The sequence below is a fragment of the Martes martes genome (assembly GCF_963455335.1).
Source record: "Martes martes genome assembly, chromosome: 9".
In the NCBI taxonomy this organism is placed as follows: Eukaryota; Metazoa; Chordata; class Mammalia; order Carnivora; family Mustelidae; genus Martes; species Martes martes.
The window spans coordinates 26,911,634-26,932,100 of record NC_137896.1 but is presented as its reverse complement, the minus strand read 5'-3'; the positions used below and the strand labels follow the sequence as shown (position 1 = coordinate 26,932,100).

Sequence of the window (20,467 nt, the reverse complement as noted above, 5' to 3'; positions counted from 1 at the left end):
TGCCACACAATAGAGCAATTCCACTCCTAGGTACCCAAGAGAAATGAAAGCGTAGGTCTACACAAAGATCTGTACACAAATGTCCACAGCAGCATTGTTCACAAAGATGAAAAGTGGAAACAACCCAACAATTGTCCCTTAACTGCTAAGTGGCTAAAGAAAATGTGGTATATATTCACACAATGGAATATTCTTTAGCCATCAAAAGGAATGCAGTACGGACAACCTGCTACAGCATGGGTATGAATCTTGAAAATGCGAAGTGGAAAAAGCCAGACACAAAACGCCACACATTGTGTGATTCTACTGAGAACTGTCCAGAACAGGCAAATCCTTAGAGAGAAAACAGACTATTGGCTGCCTGGGGCTGGAAAGGGGAGCCGTGGGGATGACCTTTAATAGGTATCAGGGGTTTCTTTTTGAGGTGGTGAAATGTTCGGGAATTGATGTGGTGATGAACGCACAACATTGTGAATACACGAAAAACCACTGAATCGCACACTTTAAAAAGGTAAACTTTATGGGTATGTGAAGTGTATCTCAATAAAGCTGTTATATATAAAAAAAGGAACAGGTTATTAAGTGCTGATTTTATTGTTAAGGCTCCCACCTTTCAAATTCCACAAGACATACCCGCAACCATTCCCGTTGGCTGCCTGGCGATTGCTGGCGGCTGGGAGGAGTGAAGTGGCCCAGACCACGAGCACAGACAGCATGACCTGAAAGTTCCTGAAGGCCCTGTTCACTACCCTCGACACAACTAAGACATTGTCTGTGTTCCTCAGTGTCCTTGATACAAGGAGATCCATGCAAAAAATGGCTGATTCTGCAGATGACAGTCACTGAAGTTTCTGTTTTCAGAAAAGAGAATTACGTATAAGACCATCCTCTCGACCTTTGCTACTAGAAAACCTAAGTGGCAAATTCATTGTTCAATCCTCTTTTCCTCGAATCATGGTTCTAAAAGTGATCTACTTTCTCTGCTTGTCTCTGCTTGGTTTCTAGTGTGATGTTTCTTTAGATGCTTCCTTTCATGATAAAGGATGCCTGTGTGACCAAAGTGCCCCACGTCCTTTCCACAGCAGGAAAAATCCAGTTCCAAAACAAAAACTTTCCACCCATGTGCAGGCCCGAGGAAGACTATGACTGATGGCTGCATTTGTAGCTCTGCCAAATCTCTGCATCTCTCTCCAGAGCAGAAACGTTCTAAAGGTGCCGAGGTGGTCTTTTAATAACTCGATGCTTGAGATGGGGTCTGCTAGAAATGTCCGGGTAGCCTTCTCACGCTAGCCTCCCTACAGGCCCCAGTTCAGTTTATCCCTAACCCACACTCGGACAGGCATTCCCAGGCTACAGCATATTAGCAGACACCTCAGGAAGTCTCTGGTAGCCTACCCTCTGCCCATAGATAAACAGTATGCCCTAATATCAGGGAAAGAACCCAAGGAGCTGAGAAGTAAAAGGACCCACCCATGGGTGAAATGCTAGTTGTGGAGGGAAAGCGCCTAATGCCTTGATCTCTTGCCTATGAGCCTGGTGCTCCATGGTGTTCTTTCCACTCCAGCACAGGGGTTCATCACTGACCACATTTGTCAGGTCTTGGGCTGAAAAGGATCCGGAGAACACCAGAGGTCAGGCAGGCCTGGACAAAGGACACCGGCTTCCAGAGGCTGGGCTCCCTGCTCTTGCCAAAATTCAATACCATACTCAGACAGAGCCCATGCTCCTTGGCTCTTCTTGGCCAGGCCCCGAGGGGCACAGAATTACTCTGTAGGTAAGTACCACACAGAGCCTCGAAAATTCATTCCTTCCTTTGCCCCCGTTCCTAGAGGTGGCCACACACAGAAGCAGACACCAGAATGTTTTAGAGTACGAAGGGCCCCTCACATTTCATAGGCAACAAGAAGGCCCTGCAAGGGGAAAGCCCTTAGGGTCAACTCAGTAAGTTAGTGGCAGAAATGAGATCAGCCTTCAGGTCTGTTTATTCTGCTTCAAGGCTGCCACTGTCCAGGTACAGATGGACTGAGGACGCACACAGGCGGAACTAGGTCCCTTCTCGGAATGACGCAGGCTTTTTGCAATATGCCTGCCCTTGTGAAAGTCATCCTTGTGGCCCTATGGGGTTTCCAATCCCTCATTTTCGGCCTTGCAGCCACACTGGGACCCACCTGAGTGATGTCAGGAACCAGAAAGCAATTTATGAAGGGAAGGGGCCTAAGAAGCAAGAACAGGCCCTGGGTAGGAGAAGAGTCATTTAGCCTCACAAAGATTTAAACTCTAAAATCTCAGAAATGGAAAGAGCTGGGCAGTAAAGAACAGTGGGAGACTGGCAACATGATTTTTGTATTGACATTTGGTTCTTATAATAACATCCAAAATGTGTTCTGTTCTTATAGCGTTGCAGCTGGGACTGCATCGGGCTGAGGGCAGATGTTGCCGGAGTCTCTCTTGAGAAGTGTGGGGGAGCTGGTGGGGAGAGAGACACACACATTGGTTTCTCTTTGGGACCTATATGCAGCTTGGTGGAGAGCTGCAGCAGGTGCCTTGGTTCTGACAGGGGGTGGGGAGGCAATCCCAGCCGGCCTGCAAACACATGGGCAGAGTCCCTCGCCCCCAGCCCTAAAGAACACAATTGCTGATGGGGCGGCGGTGGCAGCTCCAGGACAGTGGAGGGAAGGCTGGGATGTTACATTCTTGAGGCCTTCACAGGTACATGTCATCGAAGCCCGGCGGGGGGAGATGGTCTGGGTTGGGTCTGGAATGGAAAGAGGGGCTGGTGAGTTGGGAGTGATGGAGGGGCTGGGGCACATGGGCAGATGGGCCCGGAGAGCAGAGGGAGCCTGTCCTCCAGAACGAAGTACTCTGTGGGCTGGAAGAGCATATGCTCTACAGTCATGGCTTGAATCCTGACTCTCCCACCTGGGAGAAGTTAATTCATTTTTCAGGGCCTTGATTTCTACAGGATGTGAATGGAGTGTTGCTATCAGGATCCAGCAAGTTCCCGACACAGACTAAACTTCAGGAAGCGTGAGGAGCTCTTCCTCCTGAGTGCTCCCTGAAGGGGGCTGGAGGCAGGGAGGCACTGAGGGATGGGGAGCTCCAGGTAGGCATCAGGCAGGGGCCTGGAGGAGGCCCCACTCCCTTGGATGGAAGGGGGATGGAGCCAGGGGCACCTCTGCACCTGCAGTCAGACCCCTCGTTCCTGCAAAGCTGAGCGGAGCTGCCATCAGGCCCTGCTTCTCAGCAGGCCTAAGTACCTACCCAGATGGGCTGGTCCCAATGGGTCCAAAGGGGTCAAAGCGTGCTCCTGGGGGCACAGCGCCTGGAGGAAGACGGTTTGGGAGGCCCGAGGATGGGTCAATGAGTGCTCTTGGGAAGCCAGATCTCAGGGGATCCACAATCATGCCACCTCTCCGACACCTGAGGCAAGAAGAAAAGACAGGTGAGCAGGTGTGGCAAGAAGCTGCTGGAGAAGAGGCGAAGGAGGTGAGAGTGGATGAAGAATGCCCCGATAGCTCCTCTGGACAGCTCAAGCAGACAGAGGTGGCTGGTTACCTGAGTGCCAGCAGAAGCGGGCAAGAACAAGAACAAACCAAGAGCACACTTTTCCTGGAGCATGTGGCCTGTCCTTTGAGCTCTCCAGGCTCCCTGAACCCACAAAACAGAGATTGCTGCCACATCCTACATCTAAGGGGGACAATTTGAACAAGAACAGGTGCCAGAACTTGCCAAGGTCAATGCAGAACCATCGCGAGGCTCTGCAGGGCACTACTTTAGGTCTACAGACTAGTAGTAGCAGTGAGACGATTCATGACGCTGGCTTTCCTGTGGTTTCCTTAGAGGGCCTCGGGGTGATCTATGATTCCACCACCAGGGCCACTGGGGCCAGTGGGTGACAGAGGAGCCTGCCTGCCTGGCTTGCTCAGCCCTCCCCAGCAGCAGAGCTCTCCACAAAGCTCCAGGCATGGCAGAGCCGAAGCACGAGCAGGGACTTCGCAGCTGCTCAGCCACAGTGGCCTCCTTCACCCCAAAGGAAGACTGACACAAAGCTCTAAGATTAGAAGATGAGCCGGGGCTGAAAAGTCACAACAAGAGTAGGTTGTGTTGCTGCCCCCTCCCCAGCAGCACTCACCCGAAGGGGTCCAGGTCCTCTCCCCCGACAGCAAATGGGCCCAGGGGATCACACCTGAAACAAACAAGGGGCAATTACCACAAGTCCCAGAGCAGTCAGGCGCCTGGGTTCCCAGGGGCTTAAAGCCGACGACTGTGGGGTCACAATGACACTCCCAGGTATGGGGACAGGGGACACCCCTACCTGAGATCATTAAACAAGGGACACTTCAAAGTGGTCTTCCGCACAGACTAACGCTGATAATGAACACAAAGCGAGGAGGATCCCAATACTGTCATAAGTGAAAATACTAACCGTGGTATCCTCCAGATAAATTTTATTTACACTTTTCTCAAGTTCCTAAACTTTATGTAAAGAACCAAGAACTTTTAGCTCAGAAAATATCCGAACACTAAAACCAGAGCTCCGAGACTAAGATTTGAGAGCTTTCAGGATGGAGTGAGATGGGTGCCCACACAGCCAAAACAGGGCTCCGCAGCCTTTTTCCATGATGGCCTCTGTGTGACACTTCAATCCCACAGACCCCGTGTGTCTGCTTATGCACTGCAGTCCACTGGAGGGCCAAAAACCACTGTCCCCCTGAAGAGTTTTTCACCCGCACACCAAAAGCCCATTTTTGCTCTCACTGGGAATGCGCAGGCTAGGATAATTAAGCGAGGGCGTGCTTTCTGGAGGCAATTCTATATTGGCTAACATATAGATCATAATATGCATCTTTCAAAAGTCTTAGGTATCTTCCTACCTTTTTGACTCAACAGTTTCATATCGAAGTCTCCATCTCAAAGAACACATCATTCAAATTAAAGTATCACCACAGATTTTTTTTTTAAGATTTTCTTTATTTACTTGATAGACAGAGATCACAAGTAGGCAGAGAGGCAGGCAGAGAGAAAGGGGGGTAAGTAGGCTCCCCGCTGAGCAGAGAGCCCGACTCGGGGCTCGATCCCAGAACCCTGGGATCATGACCTGAGCCGAAGGCAGAGGCTTAACCCACTGAGCCACCCAGGCGCCCCTCACCAGACTTTAATCAAGGGAACTGGAATTGGCCTAAATAGGGACCGGTTAGGCACGTTATAGTGTATCGCTGAATGCAATTATGGAGACAATGTTCTTAGTTTTAAACTGATATGAAAAAATATTTATGCTCTAGTGTTAACTGCTGGGGGAAAAGGACAGTCTAGGAGTAGCCTAGGAAATCAACCATGAGAAATGTGTGTGTGGGTGTGTATGTATAAATAAAACTAGAAAGCAGCACACAGAAAATATAAACAGTGACACTTACTCCTGGAATGATTTTCTTTACTCTTTCCTGTTTTTTTTCTATAAAGGATATAGATATAATAAAACAAAAAAGATTTAGAATTTGCGGAATTGTGCTTTGGAGTCTGATGGAGTCCTAGAGAGTGATACGAGCCTGGCAGTTCTGAGGTTGGTGGGGGATAGGGGTGTTTCTGCCAGACCTTTGGAGCTAAACAGCAGCTCATATGTGCTTACAGGTAAGGGGCCATTAATTAAAGAACTGGGGGAAAAAAATCCAAAAAGAGGTGTTTCTTTAGTCGGTTTTGCCTAATACACTGGAAAGGATACTGTGATTTAGGTAGACATGGCTAGGTTTCCAAGGGAAGGAATTCTTCCTGACCTAGATGACTGTTCCCAAGTCATGGTTCATGGAGCTGATGGTGGAAGTTTCTGGTGACCTCTGTTACCTGCCACCATGGATACACCAGGTGTGCTGGAGAGCTGCGAGCATCTTACCTACTATTCCCATGCCCTGCCCTGCTACAGAACAGCAAACAGAAGGAGCCTCTAATGACTACAAAAATGCCTGGGAGAACACAGCCATATTCTTCTCATACTTCAGCCTTCTCTTTCTGTCTCCTGGGCCACAGAGTGTGGGGCAGGAAGAACAATGGAGGCTGGAAAGGCAGCTGCTGGCCCCAACCCGACCACTGGGTACTCGAAATTGCCACAGCGTATCCTTTGACTCGACACTTAACACACCCTCACTGTAACACAGGCATACTTGTGTGAACTTGAACTTGTTAATAAGTGCATGCTCAGAACCCACATTAAAATAGTCTCAGTCCACAGTGTGTCAAATGAGGCAGGCTATGGGGATTAAAAGAAAAGTAATTTTTGTATACGGTCTCTGAAATCAAGCCCCTGCTACTACATCTGGTATTCCACTGAAGGAGAGTGTTACACACTAACGCTGTAGGCAAGAGTGCCTGGCTGGGCCCACAGGACTATATGTCTCAGCTCCAATAGCGACCCCTCTAGGGAATTTGAGGGTGATCCTTTTTTTTTTGGAGGATGACCCTGACCACACACGATTTCCTCTTTCTGTGCTCCCCTCTCCTTTTAGATAAAAACAACACTCACGCCTCACTTCAGGTCAGGTTTTGCTAAGGAACAAGGTTTGGCACCAGTCTCATGGGAAAACAAAACAAAACTTTGGTTTTCAGAGCTCTTTTGATATCAGAATTGCACATAAAAGATTGTGGGCCCACAGAAGTAAAAATTCTCCTTCTCTTCCCTGTTCCCCAGGCTCCTAGGTCTTCTACAGATGACTAAGGTATCAGTTTCTTGCATGTTCTTCCAAAGACACTCTGCATACAGAGTGAGCAAATATGTATCTCTCCTACTTTTTTAACAAATGGATGTGCTGAGCTCCTTACATACATTATCTTATTTCGTCTTTGCATCAGGCCTCTGAGCACACATATTTTTATTCTTATTTTACAGATGAGGAAACTGAGGTTCAGAGAAGCAAGTCTTCTTATACAAGGCCACAAAGGTAGTAAGTGGCCAACATGATATTCATCCCAGGTCTGCCTTACTTCAAAACCCATGCTTTTTAAACTAATGTGTTGAGACCATTTACATTTAGTGTGATTTTATGTGAGATGTTTAGATTTATATCTACCATTTACTGTTATCCAATCTTCTGTTTTCCTCTCTCTCTTTATTCAATTTCAGTGTTTCTGACTAGATCTCTTTGTAGATTTTTTTCCCAAATAGTTGCTCCAAGGATTGAATACACATACTTAACTTCTTCAGTCTACTTAGAAATAGTAGAAGGCTGAGACCATACCAGCATATACAGGTCCATTTATCCTCCTCCCTTTATGCTACAGTTGATCCGTATTACACCAACATACACCGAGATGCCACGATTTTTGCTTTCAAGTTTAACACATTTTGGAGAATTCAAGAGGAGAGCAGTCAATTACATTTACCCAGACATTTACCATTTTTGGTAAATTGCTTTTCCTTCATTCCTGATGTTCCAAGTCTCCATCTGGTATCATTTCCCTTCTGTCTGAAGAACTTCCTTTGGCAATTCCTTTTGCGAAGAGTTGTTGACTATGAATCCTCTTAGTTTCCTTTCACTAAGAATATTTTAAAGATTTTTTTAAAAATTTATTTATTTATTTGAGAGAGAGGCAGTGAGAGAGAGCGTGAGAGAGGAGAAGGTCAGAGGGAGAAGCAGACTCCCCATGGAGCTGGGAGCCCAATGCGGGACTCGATCCAGGGACTCCGGGATCATGACCTGAGCCAAAGGCAGTAGTCCAACCAACTGAGCCACCCAGGCGTCCCCACTAAGAATATTTTAATATCCTTCAGAAATAAAGCAAAATATTTGCTGGATACAGAATTCTGGGTTAACAATTCTTTTTTCTCCACACTTTAAGAACATTGGATCTACTTCTTCCTGGTGTCCATGATTTCTGAAGAGAAATCGATATTCAAGTTCTTGTTCTTCTATAAGCAAGTCATTGTTTTTCCTTAGACACTTTCATTTTTTCTTGATTTTTAGTTTTCAGGAGTTTGATTACATGTCCATGCATGGACTTCCTTGGGTTTATCCTATTTAGGGTTTGCTGAGTTTTTTGAATTTGTGGGTTTATGTCTTTTGCCAAATCTGGGAAGTTTTCAGGCATCATTTTCTTCAAGTAATTTTTCTGTACTGTACTCTTTCTTTTTCTTAGACTCAAATCACCCCAATGTTAGACCTTTCATAATTCACTCACAAATCTCTGAAACCTCATTTTTAAATCTTTTTTTTCCCCCTCTGTGTTCAGATGGGATAATTTCTAGTGCTCTATCTTCAAGTTCACTCTTTCTTCTATTATTTAACCATTCATCCAGTGAGGTTATTTTGATTATTTTATTTTTCATTTCTAAAATTTCCATTTGGTTCTTCATCATATCTTATTTCTTTGCTGAGACCAATTATGCCACTTATTTCAATACTGTTTGCCCTCACTTGGAACATTTTTATAATAGCTGCTTTGTATCTTTGCCAAATAATCCCAACATCTGTGTCATCTCAGAGCTGGCATCTGTTGTCTTTTTGTGAGTTGAAGTTTTCTTGGTTCTCTGTATGCCCAATAATTCAGGATTGTATCCTGCAAAGTCTGAACATTTGTTATGAGGCTCTGGAGGCATCCTGCTATTTTTATTTTAGCAGGCAATCAACATAGCTGGGTTCAGGATCCAATGTCAGTTGTTTTCAGAGCCTTTTGCTGTGCCCTTTAGTTCTCTATCACGTATGTGCTGCACTGTCTGAACCATCTTGGCAGTTCTACTCAAACTTTAATGTGCAGATGAATCAGTGTGGGATCTTGCTAAAGTGCAGGTTTTAATGCAGAAGACCAAGAATGGGACTTGAGATTCTGCATTTTTCACAAGTTCTCAAGTGACCCGATTTTGCTACTCTGGGGAATACAAATGGCTAGGCCCGTCGGGGTAGAAGTTCAGCTGGGAAATTTTGGTGTGTTACACGTATTCTGTTCTGCTAAGTGTGGAAACCTAGGACTGGGGACATGGGGATGCTGAGAAGTGTAGACAAAAGTGCGTATACATGCTCATGTGGAGCACAGTTACAGCACTCTGAGCAAAAGGGACACTAACCCTTTCCTTTTCCCCACCCTGAGGATATCCTGTGAGTTTAAGGGTGAACTGGGAACTGATACTGCATTTAGGCTAGGTGAACAAAGATTTGGAAAAAAAAAAAAAAAAAAAAAGATATGCACAAATTACACTAACAAACTGCTAGAAAAAAATATTACCATAATCTAACTCAATGATTCTTTTTGCTGTTTTTCTAGTCTTCTTCCATAAACATGCTTTTATGAAATTATAATAATTTTAGACCCCACTGTTTTCCTCCACTTATGTCCTGTATTTCCCAAGTTGTCTGTCTTTGCTATTGACATTTTTAATGACCAAGTAATAATCATTCAAGTGAAGCAATTTTTTAAAAATTTATGCTTCTACTGTAGGTACTGGTATTTCTTCTGGTCTGTGTCACTATAAATAATGGTGTGATTAATAATTTTTCTGTACATGTTTTTTTCCTGTCAGAAATCAGCAACTGTTATCCTCTGCCTGTCCCACCACTGTGTGATGGGGGCAAATCTGTTTCTCTGCTCAAAAGATAAAGGAGTTGTGTTTAGGAGCCCCAGCTGCATCTGACTTAGACAATTTAGAAGGTGAGATTTGGGTCCTGCAAGCTGAGGAGATTCAAGTAAGATCTGACATTGAGCTGATGCAGGAATGGGTACCTCTTAAGAATCCTAGGGAAGGGAAGATATATACTGCATTTGGGAGGCCAGAAGGTAGGCTGTGGTAGGTAACATTTCTAGAAATGGCCCCTTTCGGTATTCCACAACGCCTAATCCCCAGAACCCGTGTTATGAGATGAGAAATCAATCTTGTGATTGTTTTATGTAATATGGCACAGCTGACTTCAAAATAGGGATGATCTGAATGGGCTAATGTACTCATACGAACCCTTAAAAAGTAGAAAACTTTCTCTAGCTGGCAGCAAAGAGAAGTTGGAGGGGGAGAGTCACAGCATGAGAAGGGCTTGACAAACTATTGCTGGCTTTGAAGATGGAGGAGGCCATGTGAGAAGAGATGTCGGAAGTCTTCAGGAGCAGAGAGAGAGGCTCTCAGCCAACAGCCAATGAGGAATGGGGACCTCAAGTCATACAAAAACAAGGAACTGAATTTGAGTTCAGTCAGCTTACAAATGTTATCGGGATCATGCATTTCTAAATAATTTGAGAGAAAATGGAGACTAATTCCAGCAATATGGCAAGGATAGGGAAACATCAAAATATAGTGGAAATGCCAAGTAGTTACAACTGTTTAGGAGGGCAAATGGGCAACATCAAAATCTTGAAAAACAGGCTTAGTCCTTAATGGAGTAATTCTACTTTCAGCAATGTATGCTACAGAAATAATTCAGAGATGTGCTCCAAGTCTGGAATTATGTTCACTGAGGTGTTAGCTGTGGTAATCCCAAAACAGAAATGACTTTGGCAAAAATACCCCAGATGCATCATCCTTGATTTGTCTCTCCTTTGTTAAGCCAACCCATCAGCAAATCCTGTCAGGTATAGCTCCAAATATACCCAAGATCATCTGCCTTGTCTGCCATTTACTACCTACCACCACAGTTTCTTGCCTGAGTGCCCGTATCAGCTCCTGACCTGGTCTTCCTGTTTCTACTCTTGTCCCTTTGTGATCCATTCTCTACAAAGGAGCCAGAGAGATTCAAAAATAAAATGTAAACAGTATGAAGCCCCTCCATTGTTAAACACACCCAGGGGTTCCTATTGCTTCTGATCTTGCCCCCAAGGCTCTGCATGCCCTGGTCAGTGCTTACCCCTACAGGGTCATCACCTATCTCTCTACCCCACCAATTTACTGAGCTCCAACCACACTACTTTCTCTTTGTTCTCGGAACAGTCTAAGACAAGATTGTTTCTTTTGAAATGACTGCTGACATGCATGTTGCAAGGAGGAAACAGTAAGGGCTGAATCCTGCTCCAATGTCTGGGCTGTGTTGGTTTGGGTAAGTTAATTAACCTCTCTGTGCCTCAGTTTTCTTCTCTGTAAAATGGAGGAATTTCATTATGAGGAATTATGAGTTTCATTATGAAGAATAAGACAGATTACAAATTAAACTTAATCTAACTACCTGGCACATAGTAAGGGCTTACTAAATATTAATAGTTGTCAGAACCTAACTGGGATTCCTCAAAAGAAAAGTCAGTGGTTCAAGGGGTCCCAATCAGATTGCTTTTCACCCCAAATGTTCTGATGGTTCCCATTACCCAGGATCAAATCTAGCTCCTTAGTCCACAGAGGCCCTTGTAATGTGTTCCTTACATTCCCCTATTCCTTCCACATGCCAGTATAGGTGAAATATAATGGCCCTATTCCCTCCCTTGCTGCCCCTCCAACACACACACACACACACACACACACACACACACACACACATACACACACACACACGAGATGATTTCATAGCCTCATTTATACCCACTGTCCCCACAACAATGCATGCCAATTACTCCCAATACCACAAAATTTGTATTAGTCCTTAAAATTTAACCCATCAACCCATCTCTGTGAAACCTTTCCTTCTATCTTGTACCATTCAGTCCTTCAGAATAATCACCTTTCTCTGTGCTTTAGCACACCTCAGAAATATGTCATTTTTTTAAAAGACTTATGATCTGGAATGAACAGGACCATCAACCTGGATTGACTGTGAACTCCTTGAAGGCTGGGTCCATACCTCATCATGTAATCCCAGTGCCCGGTACAGTGCTTGACACACGAGCAACATTTAAACAGACCTACTCAGAAATGAGAAACTGTGAGAAGGTCAAAAGCAAAGGTTTTAGAGTTAGACCCAAGTTCAAATTCTGGCTTCACCACCTAAGAGCTGTGTGATTTAGAGCAGGAAATAAAATTTCTAAGCCCTAGTTTCCTCTCCTGCGAAATTTGACAACACTATCTATTTCTCAAGGTTGTTTTAAGTATCAAATGAGAATGTTTACAAAAGTGTACCACCTGGTACATAACGAAGAGTTCAATTAAGTGGTATCCAATATTCTACTATTATATCACAACTTCTGCTTTATGCTGGTTATGATCAAGTTACTTATTATACATGAACATCAGTTTCCTTACTTGTAAAACAGGGATAGCCCTTATCAATCTCTCAGGGTTAAGAGGACTAAATAAGAGCATATGGATGTTTCATATGGATGAAGGCCCAGCTTGTTGCTTGCAATAGCTGACACTCAACAAGCAGAGGCTGTATAATTATTATTGAGCTAATTTGACCATCCATGGGAAAAACTGAAGAGATCAAGTTTATTTGGCTCTAAGAGGAAAAGCAACGAAGGCAAATTTTAAGAACAAGAAATAATAGCTTCATGAGTAGTGAAAAATGAATATTTAATTATTAAGGTGGCATAGGTAGATGATAATTCTTTTCAAAATATGGTGCTGGATCAACTGGATAGCAATATAGTAAAATATCAACCTATCTTGTTCCACACATAAAAATTAATTTCAAATGGATTATAAATCTAAATACAAAAGGTAAAACAACAAAGCGTCTAGAAAATATATGAGAAATACTTCATGACCTTAGGGTAGGGCAAAGATTTCTCAACAGATAAAAAAAAAAATACCACCAAACATTAAAGGAAAGCATTGATAAGCTAGATTACATAGAAATTAAGAACATTTTAATTTAAAAACCCACTGACAGAGTGAAAAGGCAAACTACAGAGGGAGGATATTTGTAATACATTTATCTGACAAAGGATGTAAATCCAGAATATATAACCAATGCCTACAAATCATAAAAAGACCAGATAACAAAAGAGAAAAATGAGCAAGAGATGTGAAAGACTCCTCAGCAAAAGGGGATATCTAAAAGGGCTTGTAAACATTTTTTAAAAAGAAAAAGAAAGGATGCAAAATGTCCTCCATAGAATCCTGGGGGAGTGGTCCCTGAAACTCACTTCAGGGGGGGTCCATGAGATCAAAGCTACTTCATCTTAGAAGCTATGTGCTTTTTTCCACTGTGTTGAATCTGCACTGATGGTACAAAAGCGGTGGTGAGCAAAACCACTGAGGCCTTAGCATGAATCCCAGCAGTGGCCCCGAACTAGCTGTCAGCGTGCCCTCCCTGGTCAGCCATCAGCCACACACTATGCGCATGTAGTGTCACTTTAGAATGTTCTCAAAGAGGTAGTAAAAAATTACCAAGTGTTCTAAAACTGCCATCTTTGAACACACCTCTTTTTCCTATTCTATGTGATGAAATAGGAAACAGGCATAAAGCATGTCTGTGGCATATAGAAGTACAATGGTACTTATCAATACTTTTGCACTTAGGCTGCCAGCTGAACTGGCCATTTTTTCACGGAAAACCACTCTTACTTGAAAGAATGACAGAAAAACCATGGCTATTCAGACCTTTTTTGTTGTTTTTTAATTTAAGACATTTCTCAAAACAATGTGAGCCTGTTACCGCAAGGAAAGCAACTGACATTATTGCTAATGATAAAACGAAGCTTTCAAGTGAAAACCAGCAATTTGGAAGTTTGTATTCAAATCTGATGGCCTCTCAGTACTGATGGTGATGAGACAGGTAATATTAATAAATGTGATTTGATATTGGATAATGAGTCAGCCTTTAGCAGATCTACATAGCTCAGTGAACCAATATTTCCCAAATGATCAATATACCATCTTCCAATATCATACCTGGGTAAAAGATCCACTCAAAAGACATGACAGACCAGTGGATTTAATTTTTTATTTTTTAAGATTTCATTTATTTATTTACTTACAGTGTGAGCGAGCAGGGGGAGGGGCAGAGGGAGAAAGAGAGAGAGAATCTCAAGCAGTCTCTGCACTGAGCACAAAGCCTGACATGGGGCTCGATTCCATGACCCTGAGATCATAACCTGAGCCAAAATCCAGAGTCGGATGCCCAAATGACTGAGCCACCCAGGCACCCCTGAAAACATTATTAAACCACTCTTTTATCTAATAACTATCTTGATAAGGCTTCAACAAAAACGTCACTGCCTGCAGACTAAATGCAGAAGCAGAAATGAGAATCTAGTTGTCTTCCATGCCTGATGATAAATAGGTCTGCAACAACGTGAAACAAGGCATTCTCGCCAAATTTTTATGTTTGAGGAAAAAAATAGGTATTTTTGTAAAAAATTCTTAGTTGTGTTAACATGTAATGGGTTATGTTTATAGCAGCAATGGCCACGGTCGCCAAACTGTGGAAAGAACCAAGATGCCCTTCAACGGATGAATGGATAAGGAAGATGTGGTCCATATACACTATGGAGTATTATGCCTCCATCAGAAAGGACGAATACCCAACTTTTGTAGCAACATGGACAGGACTGGAAGAGATTATGCTGAGTGAAATAAGTCAAACAGAGAAAGTCAAGTATCATATGGTTTCACTTATTGGTGGAGCATAACAAATAATATAGAGGACAAGGGTAGATGGAGAGGAGAAGGGAGTTGAGGGAAATTGGAAGGGGAGGTGAACCATGAGAGACTATGGACTCTGAAAAACAACCTGAGGGTTTTGAAGGGGCGGGGTGGGAGAGTGGGGGAACCAGGTGGTGGGTATTAGGGAGGGCACAGATTGCATGGAGCACTGGGTGTGGTGAAAAAACAATGAATACTGTTACGCTGAAAATAAATAAAAAATTAAAAAAAAAAAAACAAAAAAACAAAAACAAAACAAAAAAAAAACATGTAATGGGTTTATTGTTGTTACTTTTAAGTGAATGAATAAATGTGTATTTTTAAAATTTTAGCTATAATATCGAATATGGTAAAATGTTGACTGATAGAACCCAAACAAGAACTCTTTTTTTAAAGATTTTATTTATTTGAAAGACAGCAAGAGAGAGAGAGAGAGAAAGAGATCGCGCGCGCATGTGCGCGCGCATGAATGGGGGGAGGGGTAGAGGGAGAAGGAGAAGCAGACTCCCCACTGAGCAGGGAGCCCGATGTAAGACTTGATCCCAGGACCCCAGGATCATGACCTGAGCCGAAGGCAGAAGATGCTAAACCAACTGAGCCACTCGGGCGCCCCAAGAACTCTTTAATAATTCAAAATTCAATAATTCTTCCTCAATAATTCAGAGTTCAAGAGGGTTTTCTGAGACCCAAAATGTTGAGATCTGCCACCATGGAAAATAAAACTCAACGAAACAAAAGAAAAAAACTATATACAGATGTACATAGCTTTACTATTTAAAATGAAAAATTAAACATGCTTAAAATACCCCCAGAAGTTAGGCAAATTATAGTGTATCAGCAAAATAAAATATCAGATACTAAAAAAGATAGATTTAGCACTTTAGTAAACAGGTTATGAAATTTTAAAAAGAAAATGCAGAACACAAAATATTGGAAACATTAAAATATGTAAAGACAGACTGACTGGGACTGAAAATGAATCTTGAATGACAAGAGCTCTATATCTAAAGATTTATTTTTAGCGAAGCCTGTTAAGCGTAGGAAAAGCTGGTTTTTCAAAAGACCGAATAGGATTTGGGGCATACGGTCTGCCTGTGGACAGATGGAGCAAAGGGAAATGGGTTAGAATTGTAAGACAACAACAACAAAAGTTAGGCTTAGATTAAAAAAAAAAACCTTCCCTTACAGATGGGCTGTTTTCAGTAATTCTTCCCCCTAGAGATCTCAGGAGTAGGACAGTCCTACTTTTCACTATCAATTCTCCACCACAATGGAATGTCCTCTCCACCTGTACTGCTGGCTGAGAAGCAGCCTGCGTCATACCCAGTATCCTCTGACAAACTCCAGGTACACATCTCCACACACTTAGGGAAGCAGATCTCTTTCTGTCCCAAGACGGACACCCTATGTTTGCTTTTGGAGTTTTCCAGGGGTGGGCTACACAAGATGGGGTGTGGAAAGAGAGCAGGGAGACACGGAACCGTGTCCTCTGTGAAGGAGGCAGAGGCTGACTATTTCCCACTCCGAGTACAAGCCTCGGCTGTTCCCGTGATGGGCTAATTAACACCCTGCAGCAGCCAGATGGGCCGGCTCCTGTGCCGCTCTTTCCCTCCTTCCTGCCCTACAGCCCCACCCCCCAAATCCTGCATTTGAGGAAAAAACAAAAAGGTGAAAGTGTGAGTGCTGGTTGCCCAGCAACCTGGTGGTGGGGGGGCTCTAATAAAGGAATCCGTGTCATCACAGACATCTGTGCCGACAGAGGAGGAAGGGGGCTGGAGAGGAGTGCGGGTGGAGGGGGGTGAACGGCTGACAAAAAGCCTCCTAAACATTCCGCCTCTTCTCTGACCATCTCTCATGTAGTGCAGTGTCCTAGTCCTGGGAGACAGACTGGTTTGAGAAAGACCTAACTGAGGGACAGCAAGGGGATGGATTTTTCTCCACACTGTGTGCACTCACTATATTGGATTTGTACACCAACTGATTATCGCATGAACTAAAACTGAAGGGTACAGTGGGGAAGGCATGGGCAGAGTTAGACCCACAGAAGGGCAGACTGGGCCCAGCCTTCCCCCTTTCGGTTAGGTAAGGCTGGGAAGCCACGCTACTTCCTTATCCACCGGCCCCTCCTGTGTAGAGCAGGGATGCTATGGACCTTCTCACAGGCCTGTCTGGAAGATGAGCCACCATAAATGAAAGCACCTGGTTCGACGGTCAACACAGCCGACAGCCAAGAAGTGGCAGTTACTCCTCTCCTTGATAAATGCAGCCAATGCTGATGATAAAGAGACCATGTCTGTAAGGGGCTGGGCCTAATGCAGTGACCCCACACACCCCCAGGTCCATACTCTCACACCTTAAGAGGCTCCACGGCATCAAATCCTTTTGTGGGGGGAAGACACTAGGTATTTAAGAACATAAAACAAGGTTCTGTCTTTGGGAGGACCGTCCACTCATTACACCTGCAATCTGGTTTTGATCTCCACTTGCTATCTGAATGGGGTCCACTGAGTATTTAGCTAACCTTTACTATATTCTGAGCAATGAACTCAACACATGACATCCATTACATATCAATCCTAAGAGACCTTGCAGACCGGCATAACAATTCTCAAGGTGCAGATGAGGAGACCAAGGTGCTCCCAGAGGCCACATGTGCTCACCGAGGGACAGGTCAAGCTACAAGGTCAGGGTCTGAATCTAGCCGACCAACCTCCAAAGCCTGTGCTCCAGACTGCCATATAATATTCTCTCATTGATATGGGGGAGGTGGGTGGGGTGGCGGAAAAAAAGGGACCAAGTCCCACGTGCTAAGAGTGGCATGTGGAAACAATAAGTCTCAGCTTTCTGTCTTACTGCTGCCCCCCTCCTCGCCCCCACCATTCCACTTGGCTCTACCTACTTCTTATCTTTCCAGGGCTCTGCACAGGCCAGGCCTTCATGCTGGAACACCCTCCCTATCCCACTCTGCACTGGCTAACGCATCCTCCTCATTCTTTAGGAGCCTGCCGAGAGGTCAGCCCCTCCTTGGGGAAGCCAAGTGTGGTTCAGGCTCCTCTTCTACGTGCTCCCTAGTACGCTGCCCCTCCCTGATGAGAGGACAGCAGGAGCAGATGGCATCACTGGTCTTCACGAAGCACCCGTGGCTGGATCTAGTGTCGCACACCTAGTGAGCTCAGGAAATACTTTGGACTTAAGAACCTAAGTGGTTCCTTAGTATCTACATTTTCAAATACCTTTCATTTTAAAATAATTAGAGTCATGAGAAGTTGGAAAAAGAGTGCAGAGAAATCCTGTGCACCTTCACCCAGTTTTCTCCAAGTTGATACCACCGCAAAGCTCCCTCATGCTACCTCGCCCACCTTCACTGTTGCACCTACAGCCTGCCCCCATCCCTAGCCTCCGGCAAACACTGATCTGTTTAGCACGTCTACTAATACTGTCATTCTGAAAGTTTTGTGTAGGTGGAATCATAGTTTGTAACCTTTTGGAATTGGCTTTTTCTTACTCCTTTACCTTGCTGAGTATTCCTCGGGCAGCACCACAGCGTGCGTAACCTCTCACCAACTCAGGGACATCTGAATTGCTTCCAGTTTTTGACTATTACAAATAAAGCTGCTATGAACATCTATCTATAGGCTTCTGCGTGGGCATAATTTTTGTTTCTTGACGATAAACACCTAGGAGTGCAATTCCTAGACCTTAATAGGAAGTGTTTGCTTAAGAAACGGCCAATGTTCTTGAGTGGCCGTACCATTTTACATTCCCACCAGCAACAGGTAAGAACTGAGATTCTCTGCACCCTCTCCAGCATTTGGTATCATTTTTATTTTTAATTTTAGCCAGTCTAGTAGGTGTGAAGGATTTCACTGCTTAATTTCCATTTCCCTAATGGCTAATGGTGCTGAATACCTTTTCATGTGCTATGTGCCATCTGTGTATCCTTTCAGTGTGCTATCTCTTCACATCCTTGTCCTATTTTCTAACTGGATTTTTTTTTTTAAACTCGTAGAGTTTTGAATGTTCTGTATCTTCCTAGACACAACTGCTCTGTCAGATGTGTGGTTTGTAAACATTTCTCCCAGCCTGTAGTTTATGTTCTCAGTCTCCTAACAGGGTCTTTCTTAGAGCAAAAACATTTTTAATTTTGATGAAGTACAATTTAACCATGTCTACTACAGATTGTGCTTTTAGTGTCTTACAAATGCTTCAGCAAGCCCTAGATCCAGAAGATTTTCTCCTGTGAGTTCTAAAGTGTTGTAGCATGAAGTTTCACATTTAGATCTGTGATCCCATTTGAGTTACCGGCTCACATTCATTCTGAGCCCTGGGCTGGTAACCCTTGCTGAACTCATGATTATTACTGTTGTTACTGCCATTATTTGGTAGATTCCCTGAGATTTTCTATGTAGACCACGGTCATCTGCAAACACGAACCGTTTTATTTCTTCCTCTCTTACCTGTATCCTTTTATTTAATTTTATTTCTCATCTTAATGTGGTAGCAAAACTTTCAGTACTATGGTGAGTAAGACTGGTAAGAGTGGATACCTATGGCTTATTTCTAAGGGGGGAAGCATTCAGCAGTTTATTTTAAATAAATCACTTCTGCTAGTATGATGATGAACCCATAAAATACCACTTAGGTACTAACAAACTACTCTCTAGTTGAAGGTAAGACACAAAAGTCTCAATCATGAGCAATTATCAATTTTCTTATAGTCTGAACCCAGAGACCTCATTTCTGTTGTTATATGTTCACATTTCCAATAAAGCCAAGGCAAGGCTAGGACTTTTTTTTTTTTTTAACAGTTTACTGAGATAGTATTTCACATATCACAAAATTCACCCAGTTATACTATACAGGGAAGTGGTCTTTAGACGTTCACAGAGTGTGCAAATATTCTTATTAGGATATTTTCTGCAGCTGGGTGCCTGGGTGACTCAGTTGCTTAAGCGACTGCCTTCAGCTCAGGTCACGATCCTGGAATCCCGAGATCGAGTCCCACATTGGGCTCCCTCCTTGGCAGGGAGTCTGCTTCTCCCTATGACCTCTGCCCTCTCATGCTCTCTCAAATAAATAAATATAATCTTTAAAAAAAAAAAAAAGAATATTTTCTGCACCCAAAAGGAAACTCTGTACCAATTAGCAGTCATTCCCTATTCATGCTCCACCTCGGTTCCTGGCAATGACTAATCTTCTTTCTGTGTGTATGGATTTGCCTATTCTGGACAATTCACATAAAATCATACAATATGTAGATCCTCTCACTCAGCAAAATGTTTTCAAGGCTCGCACTGGTTGTGACATCCATAAGTAGCTCATCCTTTTTTTACTGGTGAATAACTTTCACTGTACACACTTGTCACTTTGTAGATCTGATCATCAGCTGATGGGTATTTAGGCTGTTTCCACTTTTTGGCCAGTATGAATCATACTATGGACATTCACATACAGAAGTCGTATGTGCTATTTCACTGTGGTGTGGAGTTCCGTTTCCCTGATGATTAATGATTTTGAGCATCTTTCACATGCTCATGGGTTACTTTAACTATTCTGAACCATTTTTAAACTGGGCTTTTTTATTACTGAGTTGTAAGGGTTATGTATTCTCGATACAAGCCTACAGTCAACTATGATTCGTAAATGCTACCTCCCATTCTGTGGGTTATCTGTTCACTTTCTTGACTGTTCTCTGATGCACAAAAGGTTTTAATTTTGACAAAGTCCAATTTGTGCTTTTGGTATTGTATCTAAGAAACTACTGTCAAGGTCATAAAGATTTATTCCTGCTTTCTTCTAGGAGTATTATAGTTCTCTTATGCCTAGGTCTATGATCCATTTTAAGTCAATTTCTGGGTGAGGAAGGGGTCCAACTGCATTCTTTTGCCTGTGGACACAGAGTTGTTTCAGCACCATTTGAAAAGACTATTATTCCCCCACTGAACTGTTCAGCACACTTACTGAAATCAATTGCCCATGGATGTATGGGTT

The 20,467-nt window shown here is 43.5% G+C and overlaps 1 protein-coding gene across 2 annotated transcripts in view; it reads right to left on the bottom strand.

Moving 5' to 3' along the window:
- Nucleotides 1-497: 497 nt before the first annotated feature.
- PSMF1 (proteasome inhibitor subunit 1) overlaps nt 498-20,467 on the bottom strand; it is a 44,713-nt gene continuing 24,743 nt past the window's right edge. For both annotated transcript variants that reach the window (XM_080813464.1, XM_080813465.1), the window contains 3 exons: nt 4,133-4,186; nt 3,262-3,420; nt 498-2,755 (listed from right to left, as the gene is read on the bottom strand). In XM_080813464.1, coding sequence (XP_080669590.1) covers nt 2,704-2,755; nt 3,262-3,420; nt 4,133-4,186 — 265 coding nt within the window. In that variant the 3' untranslated portion in view covers nt 498-2,703. The remainder of the gene's footprint in view (nt 2,756-3,261; nt 3,421-4,132; nt 4,187-20,467) is intronic.